Here is a 13,312-nt window from a genome sequence, read left to right as displayed (position 1 = left end):
TTAATTTGTTGATTTTATTTTGAGATAGAAAAATCAAGTCAAATGGCATTAGATTGACAATGACTATACATTTTGCCAAAACATACAATGTGTCTTTGCGTTCTTCTTTTCACCTGCTCAATGTTTCTTGTTCACAACTTCAAGTTTCTTTTTGTCTTTGGTGTCTTCAATTACAAAATCAAGACACGGGTTAAAAACAGAATTAATTTGATAATTTGAGCAGATCTGTTGTTTTTGCTTTATTTGGTCAGCTACTGGACATTTAACAAGCTAGAAAAAAAGGCAAGAATAAATAAAAATGTAAACAAAAATATGTATGTTCATCTGAATATTCATTCACCAACAAGATTTACACAGGCCGCTCTCCAATACTACCGGCTTGTTAAGCAGATGAGCACTTCAAAAAGAGGAGACTTCAATGAACAAAAGATACGAGTCAGTGCAAGAATGATTCGTTCACTTAAGATTCATTCAACACACAAATTCATTCATGAACCACTAATATAGAGCAGTTCCTAATTATGATGCTGGCCTTAACAGACACCACTACATGCACACAAAGATGAGGAATATATATATATATATATATATATATATATATATATATATATATATATATACATGCATATATAAACTGTGAATGAAGATGATAATGATAATATAGAAGCATACAGTACAGCTGCTCTAATGGACTTACTGATGATATCAAGTGTTGTTTACATTTAAATGAGCCTCAACATTCTCTGTCAGTCCAGCAGCTTGAGTTGATATTTGAAATCAAAACAACTGTATCTGAAGCCTTGAAGCTACAAGCTCATCACATCTATACAACTTCAAACATTTCATCAAAGTTATTCTTGATTCATCTTTATGGAGCAGCGTCGCCCGAGAAGATCCAGGGCTCTTCCCACACACCTGAGGGGATTCTTGGTGGAGGGCGTCTCTTCCAGTCCAGACCCCTGTGAGCTTTCACAGCTGGCAGCTGTAATCAGGTTGGATCACACTTACAGCTGTATCTCTGGGAAAGCTCAAAGACCCACAGGTTTGGAGGAGCGCTACCTGAAGAACGCTGCTGTCCTTCCTGACATCCGTCCAGCAGCCTCAGTGTCTTCAGTGGACGTGTGTCAGCAAGAAGAGCCGGTCTCCATCCACGGCTGCAGCGTGCAGGACTACCAGGACATCTACAGCTCTGTGGTGGAGCCCATGATGAAGACACGCTGCGGTCGCCGCCGTCCCTAGTCTTGAGCTGGGACTGAAGATCAAGCAGCGGCTGTGGGAGACACTCAAGCGCCCTTCACTGGTGGAGACGGAGCAGCCTGATGGACGTGTCCTGATCACTGAGAGCTTCTTCACAACCAGCAGAAGCTTTGCTCCTCGAATCCACGTGGACATCAGTGAAGAGCCCCTGCCTGAGGAACCCCGAAGAAAGAAGCCCAGATACTGAGTCATCACAGCGTCACATGGAGCCAGAGGATCACACAGCGGGACTGACGCATGTAAATACTGTATATAGTCAGAGAGTAAGTTTATAGTTTTATATAGTAAGTTTCATTTTCTATAATAAGTTTTATTTTATATAGTAAGTTTTATTTTCTGGAGTAAGTCTTTTGCACATTGCTGTCTGGTTGTTAGGATGTTTTTGGTGATTGTTGGTGCATTGATATTCGGTTCCCAGGATGTTCTAAGTGTTTTTGCTACGAGGTTGTTGGGATGTTTTGGGTGGTTTCCTGTGTGTTGACAAGGTTTTTTGTGCGGTTGTTAGTGTGTTTCTTTGCGGTTGCTGGACTCTTCTGAGAGGTTTTTCGTGCGTTGCTCTATGGTTGTTAGGACGTTTTGAGTGGCTGGTTGATATGCGGTTAGGGTAGGTTAGGGTCCCTCACACGGTTTGCAGCTTGACGTGCTGTGAGGGCTTGTGTGCATCAGTGATGCTGAGAGCTACGCCACTGGTACTTCACAACTACTGGTAGGGTCACCCATAGTGGACAGGTCTCAGCGGAGATGCCAGACGAAGACAGACCACCTGATTCTGGACAGCAGCAGATTGACCTGATGTTCCTGGCAGAAGATCAGTCTTGTTACAACGACAACAGCAACATCAGAATACATGGAAGAAAATTCAAACTCATTATGTGTGGAAGTCATTGATGGATCAATGGAAGCAACCATTCAAAGAGAACAAGGTAACACAAATGAATGCAACACAAGACAATTAGCTTTAAATATTTAATCTTGATCTCATTCATACTTTTGAGAAATTGCCTTTTTCTCCAGTCAACACTGTAATAAATTAAAATAGCAATAATGGGAAATGGAAACAAATAATAATACAAATCAATATTGCATGAGTTTACATAATACTGTACTTGATACAATGAATCAGTCCTCCATTGATCTAAGAGCTCAATCGTCAAACGCTGTTCTGTCACAGACAAGGCCGTTTCTTTTCTTTTGTCATTGTTGTATTTCCAGCCTCTGTCTGGCTCTGCTGACACATCCATAGATTTCCCAATGTCCTATTTAACTGAAGTGTCATCTGCTGGGGAAGTCAAAGCTGAGCAATAAGAAACAACAGGTTTACATGTTATTTTCATGATTCTAATTGGTTAAACATGGGAACCAATAAAAAAATAGAGATTTTTTTTTTTTCTATTTCTGTGTTGCCATGTACTTACCTATGCTTGAAGGGTCCACAATCTGGACTGGAATGGCCTGTCCGTCCTCCAGCAGGATCTGTGTGATGCCACCTTCAGCTCCGACGTTAGTCACACTCACCAGCTGACTCATGCCGAGCAGGGTCGGGGGGTCACACAGAGATATGCTTTCACCACCACTGCCACTCGACTGGAGGAACTGGGACGGACTCAGCAGAACAGGCTGTGGAGGTGCAGGACTGGACAGCTCTTGGGCTTCTGGTGGTGTTGTTGTAGGTTGGGCAGAGTCTTCAACTGGACACAAGGCTGGCTGTAGCTGGATTGCCTATCAGACAAGAGAAGAGGGAACATACAGGGAACATTCTCAGAAATCAATCCAGGCAAGGTTCTCTCAAAGTTATACAAACATTCTTCCACTAACATTAGGAGAACATCTGTTCAAAGTTATCTGGTCTTCTCAAAACTCAAGCACAAAAACATTATTTATTAACTTTTTTTTTCTTAAAAATTGTTAGACGAACATCCAATTAAAACGTTTATGTGTTACCACTTGTTTCAGAGTGTTCAGAGAACATTCAAAAGTAACCTTCCCATGTTTGCAAATGATAAAATGAATGAATGAATGTTCATTTAATGTTCGCATTAATCAAAAAAAATTGTCAATTCAGGACATGGTCACCTGGAGATGTGCAAAGATCTTGGGCTGCAGTGAGGTGAGAGAGCTGAAGAGCTGCACAGCCTCTGGAGAAAGAGTGTCACTCTCTTCCAAGAGTCCTTCCTTCTGAGAGGACACTGTCAATATAACAGCAGTACACTATATTCTGTGGCAGGGTAAACAATGGTTTTAAACATTGTATTGAATGATTCCATGATGTTGGCTGGAATACACTACACAACTTCTGAACAGATTTATTTTATAACTCTAGGCATCAGACACATGCTGGTTACAGGCCATCATACACTAAACGACTGAGGATCACACAATACCAGACTTTCAAGTCATTTCGAACACAAAAAAAATCAAACAAAACTGTTCTAAAATTGACTCAAAAATCAAAGTTTGATATCCTCCAAATGGACGGAATCACAGTCTGGAGCTTAAAAAAATCACAGTAGGTGCCTGTCAAATGGTGCTTTCCATTTACCTCTGAAGTCAGATGTGCTAGTAATGACGTCACACTTGAGTTGACACATCACATTCCAGTACACATGTTGGAAAACCAAGATGGACGTGTCCAGGCAAACCTTTGTTGTGCTTGCTCTTTCGGAATACAAATGGTGCACAGATAAGTATCACGTTCACAAATAGAGGTTGGATAGTACTCTGTGCACCACTGAGTTCATTAAAACGCAGACAAACAAGGGCTTAACAATATATTACTACTCAGTGCTTCCCACAGGTTTGAAATATACTAAAAATCCTCCTATTACCCACGGCACAAAAATGGTCTACTACATGTGACAAACAAATAATGTGTGATTTTTGACTGTATTTTTATTTATTGAAATTAATTTTAATTACATAGCATACTATTACATTTAATTATATACTAATATTATGCATTGTAAATTATGCAAAATTACAGCATTTAAATGGTTCTCCTTTCTGTCATATAGTGTCTCTCTCAGTAAATGGGACACAGATTTTACTAGTAAAATTTATAAAATGAATAATATATGTGTCAAATAATGTTCTTAGTCTTTTCTTCCTGTGGGGGAGACTACAATAATTTACTATGAATTAAATGGAAATCAAATTAAATACAATTTATTGTGTAACTAAAATACCAATAATGCCCAAAAGAAAAAGAAAAAAATTAGCATGTGACTTTTAATTATAAACAAGCCCAAAATACACTGGGACTCTTATTTTGAAATGTCTACACAATTGCAGGCTGATCCTTCAGATTCTTACAACCATATAAAACATTTTATATAAAAGGCCATGAAGTAGACATTGTAATAATTCATCAACTTGAGTTCATTAGCAATCGCTTGGCATAAATCTGCGCTTTCCATTGATTGAGAATCGCTTTGAAGCAGTCTGAAAAGCGAGCTTGTAGAACGGGCAACAGCGCCACCTTGTGACTTTGCAAAATGCAGCGCCCGTGGGAATGTTAGCGGGAGTAAACAGCTCTGACGCGCACATAACGAGCAGGTACGAAATATATATAAAAGTATAAGAGGATAAAAATAATAAAAGCAAAAATGTGTCTCCAAATATACTTGGGCGGCCGCTAATAAACCTGGGCGGCCCGCCCAAGTAAAGTCTATGTGTGGGAAGCACTGCTACTACTACTCACTTACTGTTCATGCACTGAGCAGCCATTTTGATTCTCAAGTCAGGGTTGTTGCAGTTCCTACGAGATTCCGAGTTGTAACTCCAACCTGAGGGGGGCGTTCCAGTTAAAAGTTCCTACTGGGAACTCTGAATTTCCAACTTCCGGGTATAAATGGACTGCACCAATACTTTTTTGTAAAATTGGTCAATTCCGACCACCCGAAATCTATGACTTTCAGCAAAAGGCATCTGCTCCTCCAGAATGCAGTGTATTCCAGCCTCAAGACATTAATAATTCATGTCAAATTTCAAACAATATTTCATCAGTATTTTACCGTCCACAGTAGCAGGAGTCAGGGTCAAGGTCAAAGTCTCTGGAAGCAGGTTATTAGCCTCTGCTTTCCACTGCAACAACAACAAAAACATAAAAAGAAAATGGTTGGCATATTTGTGCTCATCAATCTAATGCCTTAGAAACATATTTTCTGTCCACACCTCTGTATCTGAGGTAGCGAGTGGTCCTGCTGTCAGCTGAAGAGCTTTCTGAGCCTCATGGATGTGGTTCTTGATGTCATTGACAGTGGGAAAGTAACACAGATTGTGTCTCTCTGGCACTTCCTCCGACCCGAACATCTCATGTTCCACAAACCTCCTGTCAGGGTGTTCAGAAAGCAACAGTAAATAGTTTTTCAGCAAATGAAACAAAGGAGAATTGAAACCATCTGAGTCATACCTGAGCTGCTTGCGGACGGTGTAAACCTGGCTATGACCTTGTGCCACCAACTCGCAGATCTTCTCCGCCACGAGTGGGTGTAGTCGAGAGGGTAAGGACGCCCCATCCTCCATCATGACATCCTGCATGGATTCACTGCCTAGCTCCTCTGTCTCTTCCTCTTCATTTTGCTCTTCCTCTGCAAAGCAGATCTGCTCCGGAAGTGGAGGTAGGTTTGCAGTGTCCACGTCATGGTACAGGTGGGCTTTCTCAGTAGGGAGCTGGATGTAATACCTGCCACGGATGTAAATGAGTGAAGTGAACCTTGCAGTAAGTCACTTCATGTGATGGACTTTTTTTTTTTCAACTGTGATGACAAGATGTTTATACCTTACAACGCCTCCAACATCCCATAAACTTTTCTTGAGGTTGAAGAAGGCTTTCTCCTGCTCTTGCCGCACTACCTTCTTGTCCACTTTGGGATCTGTTGGAACCTTGTACTCCAGGAACTTTCGAACTTTTTTGATATATATTCTGAAAAATGGTGAAATATTACAGTGTGTGTTTCATAATAAGCTTCCTGTGCACAGAACAAATCTGTTGTCCTTGGCCCAACTGTAGGTTGTGTACCTGGCAGGGCAGGTTGCTTTGTAGAAGATGTTTTGATTTGTTTCTTGTTCAGACCCTTTTTTTGGTTGAACGCCCTTCCTCCGTGGACCAAACTGGCATTCCATCACAATGGCTCGGCTTCCTTAAACCATAAAAGTCAAGATAAAATGACTTTGTGAGCATACTGTAAAATGTTTGGGGTTGGTAAGATTTTATTATTATTTTTTTAAGAAGTCTCTGATGCTCACCACGTCTGCTATTTTTATCAAAAATACAGTAATATTGTAAAATATTATTACAATTTAAAATAACTGTTTTCTATTCAAATATATTTAAATTTAATTCCAGTGATGACAAGAAGTCATTCTAATGCTGATTTATCTGACCATTGTTGTTGCTTAATCTTTATGAATGCCTTCACTGTCACTTTTGATTTACTTTTCCTTACTGAATAAAAGTATTTAGTAGTACACACTACATGACTAAACAGCTTTCAGACTCAAATAAGGGTATCTGACATAAAGTCATACCACAGATCCCACGAGCAAAACCAGCCAGATTACCTGCATTAACAAAGGGAACGCCATCGTAGGGCACATACTGTGATTTCCACATGAGTCTGGTGGCTGGTTTAGCCGGTGAGGGTGATTGACGGGTGCCAAACACAGCGTGAGTCTGCTGCTTGTGTAGAAGCAGAACGGCCTCCAGCTCTGCCTCTGTGTTACAGTAACCCCGGTACGAGTCTCCGATCTTCTGCTCCTCGTGAAACAATCAGAAAGTCAAAAAAAAAAAAAAATTTACCAAGCCATATTAGATTGTGTTTGCTGTAAATGGATCTGTTTGACAGAGGGCTCTAAAAACACAATAGAAATTACAACGCATTTAGGCTATTTCCAAGCATGTTACACTTTACTTTAAAAAAATCAATTTAGCCATTTTCTACTGGACAAACCTCACATCCACGCAATCTTAGAGCCCAGTTTGGTGCCCCTGGTGGCAGTGGCTTCACTGGGGGCTCAAATATATCAGGAGAACTGAAAGAAATGAGAAGACATTTTAATACAACTGTCAATATCTTGGCACAACCTAAAGCAGTTTTCTTGTTGTTCAGGCAAGGGATAAATTGAGCCAGAACAGAAGTTAAATTGGGTAATTTGTTTGTCAACCGGTATATGTTTTTTTACTAATCCAGTTCAGATTTTTCCAGCTCCATTTAGTCTGTGTAAGAGAAATCTGTTCTCAAATAAGTGTTTTTGAACTTTTAAAACAAATCAGCTGCCTTGTTTAAAGCATGTAGTTTATAATAAAATGGTAATAAAAAGCAACAAACACACATTATGAAAGTTTATCTTTCAGATTAGATACAGAATGTGGCAGATATAATGATGTTTACTGACCTTTTTTTCTGAATTTTAATACCAGTGACATTCTGAGGCGCTAGTGCAGATAAAGTATGAGTGCCATCATTGTCTTTTATGGATGTGATGGTTGTCTGCTGTCTTTTCTCCAAAAAGATACCTATTTAAAAGAACAGAAAGAAATGGCAGAACTGGACAGCAACCAATTTTCTTCATTATTCTTTACATTTTCTATTTATATTATTCTTTATTATTTCTATTTCATCTCTTCGTTGTTAGATTTTTAATATATATTACATTACATGTGCATATATATACACCAATCAGGCATGACATTATGACCACCTCCTAATATTGTATTGGTCCCCCTTTGCTGCCAAAGCAACCCTGACCCGTCGAGGCATGGACTCCACTAGACCCCTGAAGGTGTGCTGTGGTATCTGATACCAAGATGTTAGCAGCAGATCCTTTAAGTCCTGTAAGTTGTGAGGTGGAGCCTCCATGGATCGGACTTATTTGTTCAGCACATCCCACAGATGCTCGATTGGATTGAGATCTGGGGAATTTGGAGGCCAAGTCAACACCTCAAACTCGTTGTTGTGCTCCTCAAACCATTCCTGAACCATTTTTGCTTTATGGCAGGGTGCATTATCCTGCTATAAGAGGCCACAGCCACCAGGGAATACCGTTTCCATGAAAGGGTGTACATGGTCTGCAACAATGCTTAGGTAGGTGGTACGTGTCAAAGTAACATCCACATGGATGGCAGGACCCAAGGTTTCCGAGCAGAACATTGCCCAAATTATCACACTGTCTCCGCCGGCTTGCCTTCTTCCCATAGTGCATCCTGGTGCCATGTGTTCCCCAGGTAAGCGACGCACACGCACCAGGCCATCCATGTGATGTAAAAGAAACCATGATTCATCAGACCAGGCCACCTTCTTCCATTGCTTCGTGGTCCAGTTCTGATTCTCACGTGCCCACTGTTGGCTCTTTCAGCAGTGGACAGGGGTCAGCGGCTATGCAGCCCCATACGCAACAAACTGCGATGCACTGTGTATTCTGACACCTTTCTATCAGAACCAGAATTAACTTCTTGAGCAATCTGAGCTACAGTAGCTCGTCTGTTTGATCAAACCACACGGGCCAGCCTTTGCTCCCCACGTGCATCTATGACCCTGTCGCTGGTTCACCACTGTTCCTTCCTTGGACCACTTTTGATAGATACTGACCACTGCAGACCGGGAACACCCCACAAGAGCTGCAGTTTTGTAGATGCTCTGACCCAGTCATCTAGCCATCACAATTTGGCCCTTGTCATACTTGCTCAAATCCTTACGCTTGCCCATTTTTCCTGCTTCTAACACATCAACTTTGAGGACAAAATGTTTACTTGCTGCACTTGCACCCACTAACAGGTGCTGTGATGAAGAGATAATCAGTGTTATTCACTTCACTTGTCAGTGGCCATAATGTTATGCCTGATCGGTGTGTATATGTATAATATAGTATACACACTCACCAGCCACTTTATTAGGTACACCTTTCTAGTACCGGGTCGGACCCCCTTTTGCCTTCAGAACTGCCTTAAATCTTTGTGGCATTTATATATTCAACAAGGTGCTGGAAACTTTCCTCAGATATTTTGGTCCATATTGACATGATAGCACCAGGCAGTTGCTTCAGATCTGTCGGCTGCACATTCATGATGTGAATCTCCCGTTCCCCCACATCCCAAATCTGCTCTACTGGATTGAGATCTGGTGACTGTGGAGGTCATTTTAGTACAGCAAACTCATTATCATGTTCAAGAAATAAGTTTAAGATGATTTGAACTTTGTGACATGGCACGTTATCCTGCTGGAAGTAGCCACCAGAAGATGTGTACACTGTGGTAATATAGGGATGGACATGGTCAGCAACAATACTCAGGTAGGCTGTGGTGTTTAATTGGCTCAGTTGGTACTAAGGGGCCCAAAGTGTGCCAAGAAAATATCCCCCACACCATTACACCACCAGCCTGAACCATTAATACAGTGCAGGATGGATCCATGATTTCATGTTGTTTACACTAAATTCTGACCCTACAATCCGAATCACAGCAGAAATCGAGACTCATCAGACCAGGCAATGTTTTTCCAATCTTCTATTGTCCAATTTTGGTGAGCCCGTGTGAATTGTAGCCTCAGTTTCCTGCTCTTATTTGACAGGACTGGAGTGGCACCTGGTGTGGTCTTCTGCTGCTGCAGCCCATCTGCTTCAAGGTTCAACGTGTTGTGCATTCAGAGACGCTCTTTTGCATACAGTACTTCAGTAGTAATGGGTGTTTATTTGAGTTATTGTTGTCTTTCTACCAGCTCGAACCAGTCTGGTCATTCTCTGATCATTTTTGCCCACAGAACTGCTGCTCACTGGATATGTGCGTGAACAATCCCAGTAGATCAGCAGCTTCTGAAATACTCAGACCAGCCCATCTGGCACCAAAAATATGCCACGTTCAAAGTCACTTAAATTACCTTTTGTTCCCCATTCTGATACTCAGTTTGAACTTGGTCGTCTTGACCATGTCTACATGCCTAAATGCATTGAGTTGCTAGAGTTAGATATTTGCATTGAACAGCAGTTGAACAGATGTACCTAATGAAGAGGCCAGCGGTTGTATATATATATATATATATATATATATATATATATATATATAAAATTGGAAAAGTAATAGTCAGTAATGTATTTAATTACAAAAACATAATTAATTACCTGATGAGTTTACTACATTCAACAGCTGACCATGAGGTAGTAACATCTGAGAGCCCCCTATAGACACAGATGGGACACCGTACAGCTGTCCATTCTCCCCTTTCACGATCACCTGAAAAAACAAATCTGTCTTTGAGGTGGGGAAAAACATTCATAAATAGAGTTAGTTCAAAATGACTTGGGTGGAATACATAAGGTCAAACCTATATTTGAATATTTCTGTAAATCTAGTGACTGAGTCAAGTACATGGTTGATACATGTCATCTAGTGTGAGTAATATAGTTTATGGTGATGGGTCATAGTGCAATGTTCTTACCACCTGCTCATACTGAATAGGATGTCCATTTTGGTCAAGTATAACTAAGTTGTCCGCTTGTTCCGGGACTGTAGAGGGCTTCTGATTGGCTGCTACAGTTTCTGGGGCTGGAATGACTGATGGAAGCACTTGTGCATCTGCATTTTCTTTAGCTTTTGAGGTTTTGTCAGGTTGCTAAGACATCACAATACAACAATAATAAATTGTTTGAACATCGACAGCTGATATTTTACAGTTCTTTACATTGATTTATTTAGTGCTGTTTAATATTTAATGATGCATTTAGGGAAGTGTCAAACATATGATTAGGGCTTCTATGAGATCCACCCAACTCATTATTTTTGTGTGTGTGTGGCCATTTAACATGCATACATCTTTTAGTGAAGAGTGGGTTATACAATAATTATTCAGTACTGTATAGATTTTCTACTAGTCCACATACATCCTTACCAGTCCAGCTCGTGTGTTGGCCGGCTGTGCATCCTCTCTCTCTTCAGCCTGAAGAGCACACTTCACATCTCTCTCTTCCTCCTCCATGTATTCTATCAGACATCACAGCAGTCTAAACCAACAGCCCAAGCCAGAGATTAACTACAATTGTGCATGAATTTAGTTTATTTACCAGGGGATAATATATTTTGGTGAATTTAGTACAAGAAAAAATAATTTTAATGGGTGTCAAAAAACATATGCCTTTTTTTTTTTTTTTTTGTATAAAAGTGGCCATCTCTTTAGATTTCAAGTTTAAGTGCAATGTTTCCGATTACATGAATAAAGGAGCAATAAAAGGTGCATTTGTCAGTGATTATTATGAAACAACTCAATCTGCATCGTACTAACATTTCAAAGGGAATGTTATAAACTAATTTTAAGCAACACTTTCTAGTGTTTTTATATTTTGCAAGTGAAGAGCGTTACACAAATGTGACAAATTAACATAATTTTGAAAGATAAACGCCATGTTGGATCAGTGCTAGCGCAGCAGTTTCATGTAAACACAGCGTGTAAAAGAAAGAAAACAGACAGATCTCTAGCGTTAGACTGAATTTAAATCATATTTTGAGTCAGCTCGCTCTGACAGCGCATCCCAATGTACGGGATGCAGCCGAGCCCAGGCTTTATATACAGGAAGGAGGAAAATTGAAAACGAGTCTACTCAACCTCGTCTTCGTCCGGGATTCCTCACGCCGAAAAACGCGTAAGCTGCGCATCATCATCCGCCTGCAGTTTGAATCCTCGCGGCTTCCGTAGAACACGCTCTCTCCTTCACTTTGACCTGTAAATTCATTCTTTCAGAAAAACCTATTTCTTTCATTTAAATATGACAAGTACAAGTTTATAAATGTGAAAAATAACTCGTTTGTCCTTTTGTATGGTTTGTATACTTCTTCCACATGCTTTTCTGTATGTTTTGCGCTTTCATAATGATAAAGTCAAACTGAAACTGTTTAACACTGTACTAACAGAGCAAAACAACTGAAAAAAATATATGAAAATCATAATTTGTGGGTAAAATGTGCTTAATTTTCATAATGGTATTCACGTTGAGCTGTAAAAATACATATTTCTTACATATACATAAATACATTTTTATTAAAAAAAAACAATAATAAGTATTTTTATTATATTTTGATATTGTAAATAAATATTTTTAATTACTAAAGAATATTATTCTTCCATTCATATTCAACGGATGACTTGGCAAAACAATAAAATTGAAGATATTTGTTGTTATACATCCGTCTCACCGGTAAGAGGCGCTACATCTTAACAAAACAAAAATGTGTTCCATCCCTTTCTTAACCCCCTCAAAAATGAACTTCACAAATCCTACATTTTCTTGAATAAGTAGAAGACTTAAATAACAGTTCTCAAATGTTAACCAGGGGAACATCATATCTCTGCGTTCCTCTAGAAAGCCAAACAGGAAAAGATCTTTGAGCGCTGCAGATCTGGAGGAGTCTGTATGACTGTGTTGAAGCAGCTGATCCTTTGTCAGGTCTAAACTAACAGGACAGTGTTTGAGCTGAGCCTGTAACAATGAGTCTTGCACGCTCAGAGTGACGAGAAAACGTGAGGAATCTGGGCCTATGATCCCAGGCTGGGAGTGAGATTAGAGGCCGAGCTGCCCCGGGGCCTCAGCAGGGCGTCCCGCTCTCGCTCACAGGGGCGTTCACACTGTCTCACACTGAGGTTTTGATGGAACATGTCAGCAGAACCATTCTGAGTTCAATTTGCTGTTTTCTCAATCAAGCACTGATGCATTCACAGACTTATCATTCAATGCATGCTAAAAATGTCATATTTCTTATAGCGCATTCAGTCAGAAACGAAACCCACTGTGAGGCTAAACACACGCCATGTCCAATTATGAGGGCTCCCCTCGAACAAGCTTCTTTCAGGTCCTCTTCCTTCTTTTAGTTTCAAATGACAAAAGAGTGTCATACGTGGTCTATTTCCTGCATCCATTTTACATCATTTCTCATTCTGTGTCTGTGGGGTTTAAATGCAACATGAGGCAATGAGGTGCATTGTGGGATTGATGTCTGGGACTGACCTGAAATACTGCTGTGTAATGGCCCTGTCTCTGGCGGGGGATGAGGTGGGGTACGGAGTCACTGGGGAAA

At 40.3% G+C, this 13,312-nt stretch overlaps 1 protein-coding gene across 6 annotated transcripts; it reads right to left on the bottom strand.

The window, feature by feature from the left end:
- Window positions 1-11,965, bottom strand: carf (calcium responsive transcription factor). 6 transcript variants are annotated; one of them, XR_007185246.1, is made up of 15 exons: window positions 11,847-11,965; window positions 11,136-11,247; window positions 10,686-10,859; window positions 10,369-10,480; window positions 7,651-7,771; window positions 7,206-7,287; window positions 6,817-7,006; window positions 6,275-6,395; window positions 6,035-6,178; window positions 5,428-5,938; window positions 5,268-5,337; window positions 3,331-3,443; window positions 2,673-2,976; window positions 2,364-2,551; window positions 1-2,055 (listed from the first exon to the last, which is right to left on the bottom strand). XR_007185246.1 is itself a non-coding variant. In XM_048193294.1 (15 exons), the coding sequence occupies exons 2-15, from the start codon at window positions 11,220-11,222 to the stop codon at window positions 2,514-2,516; spliced, it is 2,004 nt and encodes a 667-aa protein (XP_048049251.1). In that variant the 5' UTR covers window positions 11,223-11,247; window positions 11,847-11,964; the 3' UTR covers window positions 2,210-2,513. The 6 variants fall into 6 exon arrangements, 5 of the variants coding, with proteins under 5 accessions (XP_048049251.1, XP_048049248.1, XP_048049249.1 ...); XM_048193294.1 differs by lacking the exon at window positions 1-2,055 and having other exon boundaries at window positions 2,210-2,551; window positions 5,428-5,584; window positions 5,666-5,938; window positions 10,369-10,498; window positions 11,847-11,964; XM_048193291.1 differs by lacking the exon at window positions 1-2,055 and having other exon boundaries at window positions 2,210-2,551.
- Window positions 11,966-13,312: the final 1,347 nt, after the last annotated feature.

Source organism: Megalobrama amblycephala, linkage group LG6 (assembly GCF_018812025.1).
Source record: "Megalobrama amblycephala isolate DHTTF-2021 linkage group LG6, ASM1881202v1, whole genome shotgun sequence".
NCBI classification, from domain to species: domain Eukaryota; kingdom Metazoa; phylum Chordata; class Actinopteri; order Cypriniformes; family Xenocyprididae; genus Megalobrama; species Megalobrama amblycephala.
Note: the sequence above shows the minus strand (reverse complement) of the source record. Positions and strands in the feature narration are given on the sequence as shown.

Coding starts and splice junctions, on each gene's coding strand:
- carf (XM_048193291.1), bottom strand. CDS start 11,222: ATGGAGGAGGAAGAGAGAGATGTGAAGTGTGCTCTTCAGGCTGAAGAG. Junction 7,007..7,205: donor TAAGATTGCGTGGATGTGAG/GTTTGTCCAGTA, acceptor CACGAGGAGCAG/AAGATCGGAGACTCGTACCG. Junction 6,179..6,274: donor AAAGCAACCTGCCCTGCCAG/GTACACAACCTA, acceptor ACCATTTTTCAG/AATATATATCAAAAAAGTTC.